This window comes from Elgaria multicarinata, chromosome 15, assembly GCF_023053635.1.
Source record: "Elgaria multicarinata webbii isolate HBS135686 ecotype San Diego chromosome 15, rElgMul1.1.pri, whole genome shotgun sequence".
NCBI lineage: Eukaryota > Metazoa > Chordata > Lepidosauria > Squamata > Anguidae > Elgaria > Elgaria multicarinata.
Window position 1 is genome coordinate 7,551,071 of NC_086185.1, and position 21,718 is coordinate 7,572,788.

A 21,718-nucleotide genomic window follows, 5' to 3' on the forward strand; every position below is an offset into this window, starting at 1 on the left:
TCATATATCTTGACTTCAGCAAAGCTTTTGACAAAGTACCACATGACATTCTGGTTAACAAACTAGCTAAAAGTGGGCTAGATGGAACAACTATTAGGTGGATCCACAGTTGGCTACAGAATTGGACTCAAAGAGTACTTATCAATGGAACCTTCTCAAACTGGGGAGTGGCAATGAGTGGGGTATCGCAGGGATCAGTCCTGGGCCCAGTGCTCTTCAACATTTTTATTAATGAGTTGGACAAGGAGGTTCAGGGAACGCTTATCAAATTTGCAGATGACACAAAATTGGGTGGGATAGCAAATACCCTGGAAGACAGAAACAAAAGTGATCTTGATCGGCTGGAGTGACAGAATGAAAACAACAGAATGAAATTTAATAGGGATAAATGCCAAGTTCCACATCATGGAAATAGATGGGGGATACTTGGCTCAGCAATACTACAAATGAGAAGGATCTTGGAATTGTTGTAGATCACAAGCTGAATATGAGCCAACAGTGCGATATGGCTGCAAGAAAGGCAAATGCTATTTTGGGCTGCATTAATAGAAGTATAGCTTCCAAATCGCGTGTGGTACTGGTTCCTCTCTATTCGGCACTGGTTAGGCCTCATCTAGAGTATTGCGTCCAGTTCTGGGCTCCACAATTCAAGAAGGACGCAGACAAACTGGAGCGTGTTCAGAGGAGGGCAACCAGGATGATCAGGGGTCTGGAAACAAAGCCCTATGAAGAGAAACTGAAAGAACTGGGCATGTTTAGCCTGGAGAAGAGAAGATTGAGGGGACATGATAGCACTCTTCAAATACTTAAAAGGTTGTCACACAGAGGAGGGCCAGGATCTCTTCTCGATCCTCCCAGAGTGCAGGACACGGAATAATGGGCTCAAGTTAAAGGAAGCCAGATTCCGGCTGGACATCAGGAAAAACTTCCTGACTGTTAGAGCAGTATGACAATGGAAACAATGACCTAGGGAGGTTGTGGGCTCTCCCACACTAGAGGCATTTAAGAGGCAGCTGGACAAGCATCTGTCAGGGATGCTTTAGGGTGGATTCCTGCATTGAGCAGGGGGTTGGACTCGATGGCCTTGTAGGCCCCTTCCAACTCTGCTATTCTATGGTTCTAAGATCCGCCCCTTTCTCATATCTCATGTTTTTGATTTCAAGGGGTCTGTATAGGTTTTTTCTTGCCTATGTGTTTGTTTGTTTGTTACATAAGAAGAGCCCTGATGCTGGATCAGACCAAGGGTCCATCTAGTCCAGCACTCCGTTCACATAGTGGGCAACCATCTGTCGACCAGGGACCAACAAAACAGGACACGTGCAACAGCACCCTCCCACCCATGCTCCCCAGCAAATGGTGCACACAGGCGCTGGAATTTTTCTGCGCTGAAAATTCCAAAGCCTGGCCATTGAAGCAGTCAAATATGACGCCTCCCTTGGGTTGAAAGGTTTATGTGCCAGGCATGGCCCGTGTTAAGAAAACAGAGACCTATTTCACAACATAAAAGAGTGAAACGTGTCAAGCCACTAAAAGCAAGGAAACCACTTCCAGTACAGACATTCTTTTTCCAGACTAGTTTATGATGAATAAGGCAGAACTTTAGGGGAAGGTTAAACTCCCCCCCCCTTTCCCCCCCCTTTAAATCTACACACACACACACACTGGGGAAGGGGGGCAGTTAAAAATACATTGATGCCAATAGAGACTTTTTTCTTTTCTTTGTTAAGAACCGCCCTCCTCAGCACAAGGTGGGATTTCAGTGGGAAATAGTGGTGGAAGAAGGTTTAATATGGGTGGGTGGGTGTATCTGTGTGTGTGTGTGTGTGTGTGTGTTGGGGGGGTGTTTGCCATTCGCAGCACAATCCTATATGTGTCTACTCAGAAGTAAATCTCATTGCATTCCGTGGGACCCTCCCAGGTAAGTGTACATAGGATTGCTGCTTTCATCCTGAATATCCACAAGCAGGCCTTTAAAATGTGGTGTGCAGTTTGTGAGCGTGTTGTTAAAGCAATGGTATTCCCCGCAGTAACCTATGGCTGCGAGAGCTGGACCATAAGGAAAGCTGAGCGAAGGAAGATAGATGCTTTTGGACTGTGGTGTTGGAGGAAAATTCTGAGAGTGCCTTGGACTGCAAGAAGATCAAACCAGTCCATACGCCAGGAAATAAAGCCAGACTGCTCACTTGAGGGAATGTATTAAAGGCAAAACTGAAGTACTTTGGCCACATAATGAGAAGACAGGATACCCTGGAGAAGAGGCTGATGCTAGGGAAAGTGGAAGGCAAAAGGAAGAGGGGCCGACCAAGTGCAAGATGGAGGGATGATATTCTGGAGGTGACAGACTTGACCTTGGGGGAGCTAGGGGTGGCGACAGCCGATAGAAAACTCTGGCGTGGGCTGGTCCATGAAGTCACGAATTTTGGAAGCGACTGAACGAATAAACAACAAAAAGGCCTTTGTGCCTTGATGAGGATCTATTCCCTTCCCTGAAATCAGAAATGGCATCCTGATCGGTGTCCCTAAAACCTACCCACCCAGAAGTGAAATTAGAGAAAGGCTGCAGTGCTTACTTAGAAAGGTACTAGATAACATGGCGTTCAAATAAAAAAGAACAATTATACATCTCTTAAATCAATTAAACTCTTGCTACGATGGACATTTGCATCTGAGGCAGCTGTAAGCGTAGTGTGGCCTGCAACCGAATCAGCCCCCTGCTTCTGGCTAATGAGCCCCATTCTTTTATTACATTTTTATAGACCTTTAAAGGCAGCCAAGGAAGGATTATATAGGCTAGCTGTCTACCCATGTCTGTCTTTCAAAGTACCACCAGCATTAACACCATGCCTAGAGACCTGAATAGTGTTTAATGAGAATTGGGCGGGGGGTTGGGGGGTTGGCTGGTATAATATGAAAACCTGAGAAAGCAAACAATGTTCCATCTCTTTTCTCCTTCCCCTCCTTTTCCCCCTCCCACCAAAAATTAAATAAAGGCTGTTAAAGAAATGTTAACATACCAATGAGCAGACTAAAAAGTGTCTTTTAAAATCCTGGAGGAGTGTAATTCAATGGCACCTTTAGAGGGACGGAGATCTGCCACCATTTGTGTGTGGCGGGGGTTAAAGGCCAAACAAAAAGCAGGACATCTTGAACATGACCATTTCACAATCCTCTTCTTATAAGGTCCTACGAGCACTTACATGGGAGTTAGGTGGAACACTTACATTAGGGTGACCATATTTGGGATACCAAAAAAGAGGACACCTAGTGTGTGTGTGGGGAAGCAGCTTTCTGAGTCCTGCAGAAAGTACGTTACTCCCCCGCCACCTTAAGGAACCCGATTGGAGTGGAGGAGGGGAAAGGATTTCATTCTGCACCACCACCATCCACTCCAATTGGGGCCTTTTCTATAATGTCCACGAATGACCCACTTTCCCCTTTAAGACCTCAATTGGAGCTCGGGGTGGGGGAATGATGTGCCTCAAGAAAGCATTTATTTATTTATTTATTTATTTATTACATTTTTATACCACCCAATAGCCGAAGCTCTCTGGGCGGTTCACAAAAATTAAAACCACAGTAAAACACCCAACAGTTTAAAACACAATTACGAAATACATTATAAAAAGCGCAACCAGGATAAAACCACACAGCAAAGTTGATATAGGATTAAAATACAGAGTTAAAACAGTAAAATTTAAATTTAAGTTAAAATTAAGTGTTAAAATACTGAGTGAATAAAAAGGTCTTCAGCTGGCAACGAAAGCAGTACAGTGTAGGCGCCAAGCGGACCTCTCTGGGGAGCTCGTTCCACAACCGGGGTGCCACAGCGGAGAAAGCCCTCCTTGTCATTCCCTCCTGCCATGCTAATGGCAGCCTTAAAGGGGAAGGTGTGTCATTCCAGGACATGATTGAAAATTATAGAAAATCCCCCCTGACACCATGGAAAGAACAAAAACCAGGACAAATCCGGGGAAATCCTGACAGTTGGTCACCCTAACTTACATGGGCGTAAGCCCCACTGAGTACAGTGGGGCTTACTTCCAAGGAGGATTGTGTCATTAATATTACTGTACGTAGGTCACTTTGCAGCCCTTCTGATATATCACTGTGCTTTCCTGCAAACAAAGTTACTTTGGGCGTTCCCCCCACCCCTTACTTATTTTTTTAAAAAAGTCAACACCACTTTCGGCCATGTGCTGTCCATTTAGACAAATTGTTTAAGGAAATGTCACCTCTCTGTGGTGCATAAAACGTTACGTTTAGCAATGGTGGACACACTGACACACGTTGTTGATAAACTGTCCCAAAGAGCCAACGACCAGGCCTTTTGACTTGTCAGGACTATGTAATGAATACATGGAGCTGGAATCTCTCCAGAGTGTATGTTTGTATATGAGGGGAGGGAGGGAGGAAAGGAGAGAGAGAGAGAGGAGAGAGAGAGAGAGCGCAGCCAGAGAGAGCAAAAGGCGTTGTCATTCCTTTCTCTGGGGAGCCTGCTGCATTCATGTCCTGCTTGTGGGTTTCCCATGGGTAGCTGGTTAGCCGCTATGTCAACAAAATGCTGGGCTAGTTGGACCCTCGGTCTGATCCAGGGTGGCTCTTCTAATGTTCTTATGAATGAGTCTTTCCATGATGCTGTGCAGAGTTCCCAGGCAATACGGCTCACATGATTGTACACCTCTTCCCTATTAAAAGGGACCACCAAAAGTTGAGACCAACATTTAAACAATGGAGTCAAGGACGTTGCACAGAGGGTTCGTCCAATTGGCTGGTGCCAGTGAATCAATGCCTGATCTGAGCAGTGCGTCAGAGGGGCGTCATGCAATATCACAACTGTGCAGTGCCAGCAAAAGGTCCCAGGCATGTCTTGCCCAGATTGGAGGAGTGCAGTGGAGGCTGGGGCCTCCGATCTCAGTGGGGCTATAGATCCGCTCCGGGTTTCAGTCAGAACCAGTCAGAATTCTAAAGCGTCAGCACCTTGGATAGCTCCTTTAAAGTTCTGACTGCTTCGAACGGGTTCGCCGCTCAGACTGTCATCGGAGCCACCAGCCTCCACTGGAGGAGTGTGTGCTGATGGGGTCATGCCAGCTTGAATAAGACAACACTCCTGTCACGGATGTACCTTTGGATGCATTTTGCTCTGATGTCTTCATTTTGTTCCGGGTAAGTGTAAGGATAAGGGCAGGCATGTCTTTAAAAAAAAATAGGAAAAGGCACTGAGAACATAAACAACGGAGAACAAAAATAGCCAAGCCTGTGCAGATCACATTGCTCTGTACAAAAACAGTTGGCGGCGTAAAACTTTCCATTGCATTTTGCCTATCCTTCCAATGCTAAGAAAATGATCCAGAGCTCTAGAGCAGATTCCTTCAACCTGTTGTCCTTCAGATAGGTTGGAGTAAAACTCCCCATAATCCCTATGCTGATGGGGGATTGTGGAGATTGTAGTCCAATGCAGCTGGAGGGCCCTGGGTTGTGGGAGGCTGCTCTAGAGTAAAGCTTTTCTTGGAGTTGTCGGCGCTGTTGTATGTTCTGCCCATGGTGTGGAGACCGACAATCGCTTTTGCAGAGTTGAGTTTACAATCGTTTAGGGTGTGTCCCGCTTGTCCCATGATTGCCGCTGGTAAACAGGTTGACAAGGTTTCTATCGTAAAACCTGCTTGATCAGAGGTAGCAGTGGAATCAATGGAATACATGTGTTTGCAATACGAAGTGAAGCTTCCCTAAAATTACTTTCTGCAATCTCAAAATCATCATCTTTCCCTAGCCACAGTGTATAAATATGCCTTCTCTTGCTCCAGAATGCACTGTTGTGGTAAGGAGCCAAAAATTGAATATATCAACAACATGTCAGTGTTGGGGTGCATCCAGACACAGGGCTCCTAGCACTAACTCCTAGCCATTCCATCCTTTAGAATCATAGAATCATAGAACAGCAGAGTTAGAAGGGGCCTACAAGGCCATCAAGTCCAACCCCCTGCTCAATGCAGGAATCCGCCCTAAAGCATCCCTGACAGATGGTTGTCCAGCTGCCTCTTGAATGCCTCTAGGGTGGGACTTTACAGGGTTGTTGTTTTCTGGAAGGAAAAAAGACAGAAGAAGCAGTGGGAAAACATGGGAAGGGCTATAAACTGAAGGCAACATCATTTAGAATTCCTCCACCCACTCACCCACCTGTGAAATTCCATGAATTAGGCAGGGTGATTGCACCCTTGGTGTTTCATACTGGTAAAGAGATTTAGAGTGCAATCCTATGCAAGTTTAGACAGAAAAAAGTCCTACAACTCCCATCATTCCCCATGGATGGATGGGGAATGATGGGAGTTATAGAACTAATTTCTGTCTAAACACGCATAGGATGGTGCCCTCAACTATGAATATTCCCCGATTTGATGTTGGAAACTCTGCCATTGAGAGCCAAGTGCAGTGTAGTGGCTAAAGTGTCAGACTGGGAGTTGGGAGATCCAGGTTCTAGTCCCCACTCGGCCATGGAAACCCACTGGGTGACTTTGGGCCAGTCACAGACTCTCCGCCCAACCTACCTCACAGGGTTGTTGTTGTGAGCATAAAAAGGAGAGGACAAGGAGGATTATGTATGCCACCTTGGGTTCTTTGGAGGAAAAAGGCGGGATATAAATGCAATAAATAAATAAACTCTCTGGGTGGCTTTAGGCAAGCCGCTTTCTCTCTCTCAGCCTCAGTCCCCGCATCTGCACAATAATCGTGACTTTCATTCCAGGGTTGTCGTAAGGATTACAACTAGATTTGGAGATATTTGAACACTAGAAAAACACTATAGAACAAACCACAGAATGGTTGACCGGTGCTGCCACCACCCGAAGTGACATTTTATCTCTTTGGCAGACTAAACGTTCAGTGGAAGGCCAGACCTAGGAACGCAACTCAGCCGTTACACTCTTGAGGTGTCTCCTCCCAACCTAAATGACTTCCTTTCTGCATGTTCATTGGACACCTAGGTGTAGAAGCCAACTAAAGCCCTACTTAGAGTAGATCCACTGAAATGAATGGGTCTTAAGGTAGTCATGACTAACTTAATTCCCATTCATTTCAATCCTTACTTTCCCCACATATCTACTTTGGCCCTTTGGTAACCAGAATGGCACTAGTTTTTTAAAAAAGCAGTTCTCGAACTCTTCCGTTGGAAATCTGGCATCTTTATGTCACAACACTACTTTTGTACCTTGGGCTCATTTTCTATATTGCTGGTTTATAAATAAGTAAAGTGAATAAATAAAACTTGTCTCTAGAAGGGTGTTGTGGACAGGAACCACCGAAATTCTTGGCCCGCGCTGCGTGTTGGAAGATAGCTGTTCCTCTCCAAAACACCCTTGTGCATTCCAGAACACCAGCTCCTCTTACATTAAACAAAAGCAAGTTATTTAATTTGGCTCTCCCTTGTTTATGTTCGGTTCCTTTCCGCCACAAAAAAATAAAAATAAAAAATGAGGCATAATTGGACTGATTTGGGGTTGTTTATCTTTGGCCGCGTTTCGGCTTCCTGGAGGAATGTCCAAATCAAATGTCAAAAAGTAAAGAAGGTCTAGATGTGTCATTTTGTTTTGTTTTGTTTCTGAAGCTATAATTATGAAAACAATCAGAAGAAAGCACGTGCTGAGCGTCTGCAAATAAAGGCAACAACTTAAAATGCAAAAAAAGAGCGACCCTACAGCACCCAGAGAGCATCAGGGCAGCATAAGATGCAGTAGATCCCTTCCTCCAGGATCAAGGCCATAGAGGAACAGATCTGAATAGAGATCACTCACTCTGCCCCACAGCCCCTGCCACCGGGGGCAGGAATTTTGCGGCCGCTGCCTCTCCTGAGGTTCAGAATCCAACCTAGAGAATTGGGGGAATGGGCGTGTGGAGGGTAGGCTAGGGATGTCCATCTTTGGAAAATCTGGCCCTTTGGGGGACTGATGGATCTCCACAGCTCGCCCGGCTCAATTTGCATCCACAAGCTGAGCCACAAGCTTTTCCTGAAATCTGGAAACGTGTTTCTTTTCTTTCTTTTTCTTTTCCTTAAAAGGTCAGTAGAAAGTTGTGCAAATTGCAGGCGACGTTTTCCTAGTTTGTGCACATTCCGGCCGGAATTTGCTCAAATTACTCAAATTGCACCTGAAGTTTGCACAACTTTCTATCAAGCGGTGGGGGGTGGGTGGGAACAAACCAGGAAATCCATAAACTGTGGCCCTCCTCGATGCAGAGAGATTCACACAGCTCATGGGTAAATAAGCTGAAGTCTTGGGGGGGGCAAGCTGCTGAAAGCTCAGCAAACTCCCCCCTCCAGATGGATTCCTCCAACATCCCTAGGACAGGCCAGTGGGCTGGATTCATTGCATCCGAAGCCCTCTCACGACCTAGATCCACCCCATCAGGGAGGCAGGGTTAGATGGGCTCAGAGGCCCATCTAACATTAAAAGCTGTTTCAGAGGGCAGAGAAGCAAAAAAAGCCTATGTATCGCTTCTCCACCCTGCCCTGAAAGGTAGAGCCTCTGGCAGGGCTTAGGTCTAACCCAGGGGTAGCCAACCTTTGCAGCTTGTGGGCAGATTTGGAAATCTGAGAAACTGTCTGGGCTCAGCCATAAAATGGCTTACTTTGCTGCCAGTAATAGGGTGACCAGATGCACTGGGAAACCCCGGAAACCTCCAGGGAAAATGGAGGTCTCAGGGGCAACCGGGACTGGGCCCCAATTAACCAGGGAAAAGGCTGGGAGAGACGTGTTCCCAAAGTTCAGAACCCGTCTTTCAGGAGTAAGAATATATTAATCAAACTTGAGAGGAATAGTGTGCCGTGGTGGGCACATTGGTCAGTATCCAATGGTACTCCTACACAAAGTAGACCCATTGAAGGCCTAGTCTGGGTGAGATGATCATTGATCACTACCGCCCATTGGGATCACATTGCCTGATGTAGCCCGTAGGACTGTGCCCTAACACAGGAGGCAGACAATGTTGTGAGAGGGACCCGCAAAAATATGTGAGTGCCCAGTAACAAGTGTGTAATAAAACGCTTGTCTGATGGAGCTCTTTGTCAGAGACCCCTGCTGCAGGGTGGGACCTTGCTAGGTCACCAAACATGCCTACCCTTCATGCTGGATTGAGAACCATGTACACCACCCTGAGTTCCTTAGAAGAGGAACAAGATAAAAATGTCATACTAATAAGAGTCTTCAGTAATGTGTTACAGTGCAGACAATTTGTGGTCCTTCAGATGTTTTGACCAACAACTCCCATCAGCCCTGGCCAACATATTCAGTGGCAAGGAATGATGGGAATTGTAGGCCAAAACATGTGAAGGGCTATAAGTTGGCCACCCCTGGAGTAGACAGATATCTTAACCATTCGGGCTGTCTGGAATCCTTCATTTCAGCTGAAAGGCCGCTCACACCAGGGTCTGGTGGTTTTGATCCACTCCAGGTTTCAGTCAGAACCAGAAGCACCTTAGATAACTCCTTTAGAGTTCTGACTGGTTCTGACTGAAACCAGGAGCGGATCCACTGCCCCACTGACATCAGAGCCACCACACAGCACTGGCTGCTCAACAAAAGCAAGTTTAGGAATAACCGACTTCTTCTCCTCAGAGTTTGTACAATGCTGCCATCTAGCAACTGGCCCTTAGAACAGTGTGACGTTCCTCCGAAAACAAATTCAGGCATTTTACTCATTTTTGTCGTTCTCCTTTTCCCCCCACCTTTGTATTTAGGGCTGCCTTCCTAGGCCCACTTAACTGGGAATGAGGTCTATTGAGCATAGTAGGAATTATGTCCAAATATACATAGAATTCATAGAATCCTAGAATAGCAGAGTTGGAAGGGGCCTACAAGGCCATCAAGTCCAACCCCCTGCTCAATGCAGGAATCCACCCTAAATAGAATCATAGAATAGCTATTAGGTTGCACGACTCCCTCTTAAAGCAGCAGTAACCTCTAATGGCAAACGTTTCTATGAGAGGTAGCTGCCAAGTGTGTGCTGGAAAGATTGGAGAGGCCGTAGCTCAGTGGTAGAGCCTCTGGTTTGCATGGTGTCTGCAAGGTGTCCTGGTGGTCCACTCTGTATGTCTGGTCGTGCTCAGCATTTCCATGGCTCTGGTTCCTCTCCGGGGAGCCGTGCGTCCTTAACCCTAACCCTAACCTGAGTCTTAACCCTAACCCTAATGTACCACTGAGGCATGACTCTGGCCACTAAACGTCTGCATGCAATCAGGGCCGGTGCTACCATAGAGGCCACTCAGGTGGCTGCCTAGAACGCCAAGCTAAGAGGGGCGCCTGGTGTTGCGCAGCACCCACGCGCGTTGTTGGCTGTGAGCCGGGCTGGCCCAGCCCGAGGATTCAGCTGGGCCCGGGTGGGCGAGGTGGTGCCCTGCACCCGCCCAGCCGAAGCGAAGCCAGGGGCACTGGGGTGGTGGTGGGGCTCCACGTTCGGACTTCTGCCTGGAAGCTGCCCTCCCAGAGCCGCTCTAGCCTCCTGGAAACCGCCCTTCCAGAGCTGGGAGGCCGCCGCCAGAAGAAGAAAAAGCATGTGGCAAGCTCAACCCTGGCCCAAGCCAGCCTCTGCCTTACTCCCAAGGAAAGGGCACCGGGTCGCCTCGCCTCTCTCCTCAAACAGACCACGATGTCCAGGCAGGCGGGCAAGCGGGACTCTCTCTCCCTTCCCCCAGGAAAGCTAGGGACTTGTGGACTCCTCGCAAGGCAAACTCTCCTGCTTCCCGATCCTGTGTGCGTGGATCAACGGGACTTGCATCCGAGAAAGCCTTGCACCGGGAGGCACCAGTGTGGCCCGATCCGCCTATGCCTCCTTACTCGGAAGCCTTATTCCCCCGAGTAAATGTGCGGAGGGGATCGGGACGCCAGGCTGCATAGTGGGTTGCAAGTAAGTCCCGGTGAATTCCAGATGGCTCGTTCCCAAATCGAAGTGAGCCATTCCCAGCTCTCCACTCAGCGCACATGTTCGGACTTCCATGCAATTTGGGGGGGGGGGGGCAAGTAGCTCGCCTTGCCTAGGGTGCAAAATAGTCTGGCACCAGCCCTGCCTGCAATGTATCCTGGTGGCCCACTCAGTCCATCTGGCCCTGCTAGGTTCTTCCACAGCCCTGGTTCCTCTCCTGGGAGCCTCACACATTTAACCACACACACACACAAATCTTATGCAGAAGGCATTTACCCCAGGATGCTTTCTCCAGTTCCTTTTTATAGAGAGATCAATATCATCGGAAACATATCTTAAGACAAGGGATGTGTCCAAGTGAATCCCGGTATAAATAAATCCAAGATGAACTCATAGATTTGCCTTTGTGTATAATTTGTAGAGACTAAAGAAGCAGGGCTTAACCCTTAAGGCAAGAGTGAGATGGCAGATTTTGGAGTGCCAGTAAGGTTTGCACTGGGGGGTGGGGTCAGACAGATTTGTTCTATGGGGCATAATTCCCATGGGTGTTCTCTTACCTGAGCTTCATTGAAATGAATAGAAGCTGCATACGTCCCAGTGGTTTCAAGGGAGATTGTACCCCATGTCAATGAGGATTGTTGGGAGGCCAAATCTACACCAAGCAGGATATAACACTTTGAAGACGGTTTGAAAAACTGTATATGCCGTGTGTCCTGGCCCCCAATCGTTGTCAATACCATTATAAACTGTTTTTAAGCATTAGTGTAGACCCTGCCTGGGATTTTTCCATTGATTTAGAATCAGGCCAGCCCCTGGAGGTAGCTCTATATTTGGGGCAAATGGGACGGCAACCCTCTGCCTATTCCCCACATACTTGTGGCAGAGAAAACCCACACAACCAGGTACATTTGCTCCAGTGTTAGTAAATATCCGCCCTATCCTCCACCTCCAGCCCCCGGCCCAATGAGCACCAGCCGCCACTGACAGCCCCATATAAATGGGCCTCCACTGGAGTTATAGCCTGTAAGCCCTTTGGGGCAAAGGCCTACCTTTCTTTATAAAATCCCAGGGACTTTAAATTGCTATGTAAACAACAACACTCCATACATACCTGTGTAAGGCCAGTGTGGTGTAGTGGTTAGAGTGCTGGACTGGGATGTGGGAAATCCAGGTTCCAGTCCCCCCTCGGCCATGAAGCTCACTGAGTGACTTTGAGCCAGTTCCTGACTCTTAGCCTGTCCTACCTCACAGGGTTGTTGTTGCGAGGAGAAAATGGGGAGGAGGAGAACTATGTAAAGCCACCTCGGGTTTCTTAAAAGTGGAAAAAAGTGGGATATATATGTAAATATAAATATAATAATTTCCTCTTCTTTTTCATTATGTAAGCAGCCACCCTATTTTATAACAGACTTTAGCCACAGGTTGGGGTTTTTTTTTTTAAATAAAAATCTGCACGGCGATTGATTGATTTTAGGTCAGCTTCTGCTGCAGTAGAGACGGAATCTCAGGTTGCAATGCTATAATATTAGACACCTAAGCTCTCACAAGCCGGTCTCTGACTCTCGGCCTCACCTACCTCACAGGGTTGTTGTGAGGGCAAAATGGAGAGTAAGAGGAAGATGTAAGCTGCCTTGGGTTCCTTGCAAGAATAAAAAAGGTGGGATAGAAATGCAATAATAAACAACGAAAACTCTGATGCTCTCCTTCTATGGCCTTTACACCCTTCCTGCATCATCACTGAGCCGTCAGCCGCTTCACAGTGAAACTTGACTCTCTTTTATTCTTTGCCCAGTTCTGGCAGCCTCAGCACCAGGGTGCCATTCAGGATGGAGCTGCCCAGAGAAATCCAGCCGAAACAAAAGGAAGCCCTGCTATTGATGGGTTAAAAATGTGCAGACCTCTGCATAATGTCAGTTCGCCAGAGGTTCAGAAGTAGGACGCGGCTGCCGTAACGCAACTTGTCACCCAAAGATGAGAGGGAGTGTGTGTGTGTGTGTGTGTGTGTGTGTGTGTGTGTAAGAGTACTTTGTCCAGCACGTTCACCTCTTCCTTCTGGGCTCTTAAGAGTTAAATGGAAGGGGCATTGGTGGGTTGATGTGGGAGCAGCACAGGCCGCCCAGCTCCTGCCACTAGTGAACTCGCATTTTCACTCCTTGAGCGTGGTCCATCCTGCTAGCAAACCCCCCCCACACACACACACAGACACACACACACAGAGACACACAGCCATACACCCACAGCAAGCCCAGATCTTTACATTCAGCAATTCTTTTCTCGGGTTTCAGCAAGACACTGACAGCCCGAGCTATTTTTGGGGGATGTTTTTTCCCGACAGCGGATGCAGCTTAACGAAAACGCAGCCAGCATGCTAAAGAACTGCAGCTATCTGCCTTGCACGTTGTGTTCATTTTTCTTTATTTCTCCATTTTCCTGCGCCGAGCCCATAAAGGACAATCTCTCTTGCAAACAAAACCCCCAGAGCCTGGTTAACGGGACCGAAGGCTCCCAGACACGGATTGCTTGCCAGCCGCAGCACGGTAAGGACCCTTGGCTAGCCCTTGCATGGCAGTTTCGAGAAAGCTTGCTGGGTGTTTATTTCTTTCCTCTTCCCTTCGCATCCATCACTTCCACATCAGATCTGTTGGCATGGCAGGCAGGCTCGCAGGCTCCATTTTCATCAGCTGATGCCCACACGTTTGAGCTCGCCGTCCCTTTCCCCGTTCTGGAAATCCACCATGCACGTCCCTCGCCACTGCCGAGCGGTTCCAGCTTTTCCAGAAAAAGCATGTCATGTTTTCGTTCTTGTCGTTGTCCTCGGCGTCTTAGACTCCCTTACAGAATCGTGTCCTCTCTGCCTGCCTGTGTCACTTTAGAGAAAGAAGGGCGGCTTTCCCCTCACCTTGCTCAAATACATTTGGAACAGTGTGTCGAGAACCAAATGCAGGTTCGCAGTGGGATGGGATGTCCTGGCTGATATTGCTCAGAGGTTGCAATATGGAAGGCATTGAATGCCTCTTCATAGCACCGTCTGCTAATTAAAAAATGACATTTTGAGTAACTCTCAAATGCAAACGTAACAATGCCTGTTTACAGGCATTTTACACGTTACTCAGTGGCGTACTCAGGTTTGCTGGTGGTGAGCGTGTGCACACCCACCAAGATGTCACAGCCAATTATGGCCCCTTTCCAGGCTAACCCGTATGATAACTCGACTTTGCGAAGATGTGATTGTCGCACTCACACGGCATAATTCTGCGTGTACTGGCCTGAAACCTTTTAGGTTTATTATTTATTATTATTACTTTTATTGCATTTATATCCAGGCTTTTTTCATCCAAGAAACCCAAGGTGGCATACATAATCCTCCTCTCCATTTTATCCTCACAACAACAACCCTGTGAGGTAGGTTGGGCTGAGAGTCTGTGACAAGCCCAAAACCAACCCGTGAGCTTCCATGGCTGAGCGGGGACTGGAACCCGGATCTCCCGACTCCCAGTCCAACACTTTATCCTCTAGGCCACACTGGTTTATGCCTTTCCAAAGAAATGTCTGAAGAGGCCCTCATACAGTGGCGACAAAGGGTTTTCTTCCATTTCTCTCTAGGGCACATGATGTATCTCTGTGGCAGAGCACATGTTTTGAATGCAAAAGGTCCCAATTTCCTGAAATCTCTGATAGGATTGGGAAACACTCCTGACTGAATCGCTGTTGAGCAACTGCTAATCTGCTAATGTAGACAATACAGATGAAACAATGGTCTGACTCTGTATCAGGCAGCTTCCTTTGTTCCTAATTGCTATAGTTACTGCTTTACACTTGCTTCGAATTAGGATCAAAACGCCTGACCACCCTTGAGGCCTTTTCTCTCTCCCTACCAGACCTCCCCCAGGCCCTTGAAAATTGCTTATCTTCAACCCAAACACTGCTTGTGATGAGTTAATAAGTCAGAGGGTATTTTTACCAGGTGCCTGGAGAAAGAACCACCCCACCCCACCCCGTTTTTTTTTATGCTCAACGCATTTCGGAAGGGATTTTCCTTCCTTGGGGGCCAATTATCTTTCTCCAAATGTGATGAGACATATATACAGGGCCTGTGCCAGATTATTTTGCACCCTTGGCAAGGTGAACTACTTTCACCCCCACCCCACCCACCGCAAAAATGCCAACTTTGATTTTTAAGAACATATGTTTCCTGGAAAAAATTAAGAAGCACAAAACTTGAAACTGCTAAATTTATTTTAAAGTGCAAGAAATACGTTATGCCAATTATAGCAAACAAATTGGAAAGGAATGTCTATGGGTCTAAAATGCATTATTTAATAGGAATATCACCTCCAAATCATCCCCCCCAACTCACACGTGCGCGTGCACACACACACTCAGCATCCCTCACTCCAAACAAATACACGCATGAAGACATGCATCAACTCAAAGCCCTTATGCACCCCATTCACCCATACATTCTCTCTCTCTCTCTCTCTTCCGGGCACATTCCGGAAGTCCAAATGTGGAGCCGCCCCACCCCCACCCCAGCGTCCCTGGCATTGCTTTGGCTGGCGGGCGCGGGGCACCATCTCGCCCGCCCAGGCCCAGCTGAATCCTTAGGCCAGGCGGGCTCACAGCCAACGCGCGTGAGTGCTGCGCTGTGCCCAGCACCCCTCTTAGCTTGGCGCTTTAGGTGGCCACCTGAGTGGCCTCTATGGTAGCACCGGCCCTGTGTGTATACACACACACACACACACACTACTTCTTTTGCCATAAAATGCAGGAAAGAAAGTTAATATGCATGGGGTATAATAAAAGGTTTTTTTCAGGAACCTGAGAATATTTTCTCTTCTGTTTTGGGACATATAAGTGCCTCCCCCTCTTGCTGTTTTTTTTATATATATATATATATATATATATATATATATATATATATATATATATATATTAAGCCACTGGCGCCAGCCAGCACTTAAAAAAGGAAATCAATTTAGGAGAGGGGAAATTAGTGCAGAGAAGTTGGCAGGGCAGGAGAAAGGTGCTTAACCCTCCCCACCCACGCACCGCTTCCCTGCTCCAAGTTGTCTTTCCTGTCACTTAACCCCCTAATACCCAAGGCTCCAAAACGCAGGCACACGCTTGGAATTCAGTGAAGGGGAAAGAGAGGGGCGGATCTGAAGCAGAGAAATGGCGGATGGGGAAAGTGGAAAGCACTCTCTACCTTTCCCCTCTAATTATCCCTCTCCTAAAGTGACTCCTTATTTTGAAGGCCTCCAAGCATGTAACACTTAGTTCAGCCTTCCTCAATCTGGCACCCTTCAGATGCGTTCGACTACAACCCCCATCATCCCAGACAACCCCTTCCCCACCATTTTTTAAAAAATATTTCTGATAACAACAGTTTCTCCTGTGGGATGGAAGGGGGTTGGAGGGTTTTAGCTGTAGTCTAGTATAAGAACAATATTGGACAATGGCAATAGCTTCTCACTGGCTCAGTCTTTCTTTTCCTCTTTTTCCACGTGAAGGATTTTGCAACTAAAACTATCATCTATCCATACTTCTTTTATCTGATTCCTGCCCCTCCCCCCTCCCCCCCAAAAACAGCCCATCCACATCACAGCCATGCCATAGGACAGTCGAGTCATTCACATGTTAATTGGTTTGCCTTCTTGCTTTTACTTGATTCAATAATTCCGTTAAGTCTGTTGCTTGATGGATTGATAGCGCACCCTGAGTGCACAGGATGCTTTACAGCGTAACGAGAAAAGGCGGGTCACTGTTGCAAGGAGCTTACAATATAAAATGAGACACAGGAGAGGCAATAGACAGTTGCCCCCAGCAACTGGTATTAAGCTGCAAATTGCAAAGGAAAATAGGAGCACCGGGGGGGGGGGGGGGAATTTGAGGGAGGGCAAAGAAGGGTCAAAATATATTTCTCAGTGTGAAATATGTGTCCTATATGTTAAGATCTCTGGGGGGGAAATAGTAGTCTATTTCACATTAAAACTTCTATCTGAAACATATTATTTCTGAAAGAGGGTTGCTTTAAGTAGGGTGACCCTATGAAAAGGAGGACAGGGCTCCTGTATCTTTAACAGTTGTATTGAAAAGGGAATTTCAGCAGGAGTCATTTGTATATATGGGGACCCTGGTGAAATTCCCTCTTCATCACAACAGTTAAAGCTGCAGGTGCCCTGCCTTCTTTTAAATCTGGTCACAGTATAGCTGCAGTATAGCTCCTGCAGCTTTAATTGTTGTGATGAAGAGGAATTTTCACCAGTTCCAGAAGGGGGAACTAATTTTAAGTTTGAAAAAAATGTATTGTGATTAGAATTTCTTTTCTTTTTGTATATTAGGCACCGTGGATATAAATAAGAAATTAAGTTAATTCTCTCCTCTGCATGTCAGAGGTTCCCTCTTTCCCCTCAGTGGGATTTCTGCTGCTGAGTTGGCCACTTGAAGAGCGTGTCAAGAGTATGTCAATTTCAGAGGCAGGCAAAAACTGTTTTCTTCTGGCAGGCCTTTGGGAATACTCAGGACCTATGTTAATATATTGGATTTTTTAATTGTTACTGCTTTTTTTAAAAAAAATTAAATGTTTTTGATATTACCGTGGGTTTAATTCTATTTTAACCTTTGTAAATTTATATTTATATGTTTTAATTGTATATGTTTTAATCTTGTAAACCGCCTTGAGTCCCAGCATTGGGGAAAAGGCAGGAAATAATAATAATAATAATAATAATAATAATAATAATAATAATAATAATAAGCTTAGCCTTTGTTAGCTCAAGAGCTGCATCTTAACCGTAGAAGAGCTACAGAGATGCACCTGTACATGTTAAAAATGCCTATCATAGAATAGTAGAGTTGGAAGGGGCCTAGTCCAACCCCCTGCTCAGTGCAGGAATCCACCTTAAAGCATCCCTGACAGATGGTTGTCCAGCTGCCTCTTGAAGGCCTCTAGTGGGGGAGAGTCCATGACCACCCTAGGTAACTGATTCCATTGTCATACTGCTCTAACCGTCAGGAAGTTTTTCCTGATGTCAGCCAGAATCTGGTTTCCTGTAACTTGAGCCCGTTATTCCGTGTCCTGCACTCTGGGAGGATCGAGAAGAGATCCTGGCCCTCCTCTGTGTGACAACCTTTCAAGGATTTGAGGTCTCCCCTCAATCTTCTCTTCTCCAGGCTAAACATGCCCAGTTCTTTCAGCCTCTCCTCATAGGGCTTTGTTTCCAGACCCCTGATCATCCTCACAGATACCTTTCTCATGGCTCCTTGGATCTCTGCTACTTTTTTATTTTATTTCTCAAGCTTTATTTTTATTTTTTAACAGGGAAGCCTGGTATGATGCAAAGCAGAGAGCGTCCCTCCAGTGCCATCTTTATTTGCATTCAAAATAGTGTGTGTGTTTTTGTTGGTTTGTTTTGGAGCTCAGATCCCACCTGTAGGTAGGTTACTTTCTTGTTGGGTTCATCTACACCAAGCAGGATATTCCACTATGAAAGTGGTATATAAAAGACAGGAGCCACACCAAGCAGGATATAGCGGTATGAAAGCAGTATATGGTATGTGTCGATGGGCCCCAACAGTTGTCAGTGCACTTTAATGCTGCTATAAAGCAGTAGTGTGGCTCCTGCCTTTCATATACCGCTTTCATAGTGGAATATCCTGCTAGGTGTAGATGAGCCCTTACTCTCACCAGTTTGCCTTCAGAGAAATTAGGGTTTTGTGACTGGACGTGCGCCCCATTTTATGAATGGGCAAGTCTCCCCGTAGCAGCCATTTTGTGAGCGTGCCCATAGCACTCAACATTTTAAATGTGCCCACCGACCCAAAAAGGTTGGGGACCTCTGAGCTAACCAATCATCTAAAGCAATTGCAGATCCTAAACACTTTCCTTAAGTAGCCCCCACAAAACCCATTTTCAGCCATCTATCTATCATTATTTCTAGGCCATCTCCAAAGCTGGAACCCTTTCATGGCAACCTAGCAAGGCAACACATGCTGCTGTTAATAAAAGTGGATCTACTGTGCCAGTTCCCCTGTGAACAATTACTAAATATCCATTTCCTGCTCCAAAGAGAACATTATTTGATCTAACCCAATCAAATCACATCCTGCTTTATGCTGGTGCTACGAATGGCAAAATCAGAACTTTCTGGCATGCTCTGAGGTTAAGAGGCTTAAAATGAAATCCATCTCAGCTATTATTATGCACGCAAATGAATGAGCACCTTTGAAGTTGGCTGCTCTAGGTTTGACTGGCTTCCCAGCAGCTAAACTGGAGTAGCCTTTCCCGTTTCCCCCCGCTAGAGGGTACCAAAGCATACAACAGCCGCAGTTTCAGACTTTGGCACATGGCCTCTTCCAACCTGTTAGCACCTCCGAGACAAAGTCAAATTTTATCCTGATGAATGATGCCTTGATTACTGCAAATAGTCACAAAGATCAGACAAATATGATGCAGGCTCTCTGGCACGGTTTAAGCTAGTAATACTGACAGCTGCGGAGATATTAAACAACCATGCTTCCATCTAGCAGGCGGATAGCCAATTTTAAGGCCCCTTGTATCACAGCAACCTTTTGGTTTTAACGTTACAACCTGAGATTCTGTCTCTAGTGCAGCAAGGTATTAAACTCAGGCCTAGAGGCCTGGACTTTTTCTGTTGGGAGGGATTTCCCTGAGAGTAGTAGCTTCATTTCTCTAGTTGAGATTCATTCCCTGGTTGAGTGTCATTCAGTTAAGTTTCATTTCTTCAAGCTGATTTTGAGCCTTTTGGTGCTCCTTAGCCACTATGGATAACTTCTTTAAAAATATTGTTGGTTTTTACTGAATTGGGCAGGCAGTTGGGGGTCCATGTGTTTAGGGTGACCATATGAAAAGGAGGACAGGGCTCCTGTATCTTTAACAGTTGCATAGAAAAGGGAATTTCAGCAGGTGTCATTTGTATATATGGAGAACCTGGTAAAATTCCCTCTTCATCACAACAGTTAAAGCTGCAGGAGCTATACTAGAGTGACGAGATTTAAAAGAGGGCAGGGCACCTACAGCTTTAACTGTCGTGATGAAGAGGGATTTTCACCAGGTTCTCCATATATACAAATGACACCTGCTGAAATTCCCTTTTCAATACAACTGTTAAAGATACAGGAGCCCTGTCCTCCTTTTCATATGGTGGGCCTACATGTGTTGCCCACCCCACATCTAGCTAATGATCCACCAGTTTTCCAGGGTTTCAGAGAGGAATCTCCTGGCCTACCTGTAGATGCCATGGATTGAACCCAAAATCTTCTACACACAAGACATATGCTCTTTAGTAGAGCAATGTTGTTTGAGATGGTTTAGCTGGAAGGTATTTTACCTAGGGTGCACCATATGAAAAGGAGGACAGGGCTCCTGTATCTTTAACAGTTGCATAGAGAAGGGAATTTCAGCAGGTGTCATTTGTGTATATGGAGAACCTGGTGAAATTCCCTCGTCATCACAGCAGTTAAAGCTGCAGGAGCTATATTAGAGTGACCAGATTTAAAAGAGGGCAGGGCACCTGCAGCTTTAACAGTTGTGATGAAGAGGGAATTTCACCAGGTTCCCCATATATACAAATGACACCTACTGAAATTCCCTTTTCAATACAACTATTAAAGATACAGGAGCCCTGTCCTCCGTTTCATATGGTCTATTTTACCCTATTTTACCACATGCAAGAATTAGATTCAATAGCCGCCTTTCAGCTTTATTTCTCCAAAGCTCTGCCCTTCGAGAAAACGTGATGAGAACACTAGACCTAATACTTCGCCTAGTTGATGCTGAAGAGAGTGGGACAATTACCTCCAGTGCCTGACATGCCATGATTCCATTAATACTCCATCTAAACAGCATTTCCCTGTTTCTCCACAGTAACCTATTCGCAGTTGGATGGTTTCTACCCATTAAAATCTTTTTCCCTTTCCCAAACATTCTCAACAAGAGTTCAGCCTAGCCCATTATCCTCCACTGGGCATTTATACGTCTGGCCTTTCTCAAATGGCATCTTATAATTGGAGTTCATTGGATTTCATTGTATTATTTTTGGCCAAAGCCTTCATTGCAGGCCGTTGGCGTTTCTCATACAGAAAAGCGGTAGAGGCAAGCTTTCGAAACAGAAGCGATCATATTTCACTCTCTGAAATAAATTAAAAGCATGCTTTCCAGAGGATTAGAACTGTCATAGAAAGAAAATTTGCATGGGACCAAGTGGTGTCATCTTACAGGTTTTTCCATACCCAAAGATTGACACCAAATCCACATCAATCCCAATACTTCTGGCAATTTTAGCCAGTTCCTCACTGGAAGAAAAGCTATTTACTAATGAAAATATTCCAAGAACTCTTATATGGTGCCTTCAGGGAAAACATCACAGGCCCGGCTTGATTTAACATGGGACTGCAGAAAGCCAATTGCGTGATGCATGCATGCATTTATAGAATACATAGCCAGAGACTGAAGAAATGGTAATTGGAAGATGGTGCTCATGCTGATAAAAAAAACAGAACATTACCTGCTTCCCCACAGTTAATACTCATCCCACTGCATGATCACAGAATGCCTGAATTACTAAAACATCACAGATACTCCATGTGGCTGCTTCGTTCTGCACCCATGCAGTGGGAATAAGTTCATGAATCTTGGAATTTCACAGAGCAGTGGTTCTAGGACACTGGTGAGGCCCAATCCATCTAATTCACAAGATACATTTTACCAAAGGATGAGTCAGTTTATTGTTTGTCCAGGATCAAACCACAAATCATGGTATTCTGTTTCTAGAATGGAATAAAAATGGCTTTA

The 21,718-nt window shown here is 46.0% G+C and overlaps 1 protein-coding gene across 1 annotated transcript in view; it reads left to right on the forward strand.

Moving 5' to 3' along the window:
- Window positions 1-13,170: 13,170 nt before the first annotated feature.
- AMMECR1 (AMMECR nuclear protein 1) overlaps window positions 13,171-21,718 on the forward strand; it is a 117,079-nt gene continuing 108,531 nt past the window's right edge. Inside the window, exon 1 of the mRNA XM_063141865.1 lies at window positions 13,171-13,442. Coding sequence (XP_062997935.1) covers window positions 13,244-13,442 — 199 coding nt within the window. The 5' untranslated portion in view covers window positions 13,171-13,243. The remainder of the gene's footprint in view (window positions 13,443-21,718) is intronic.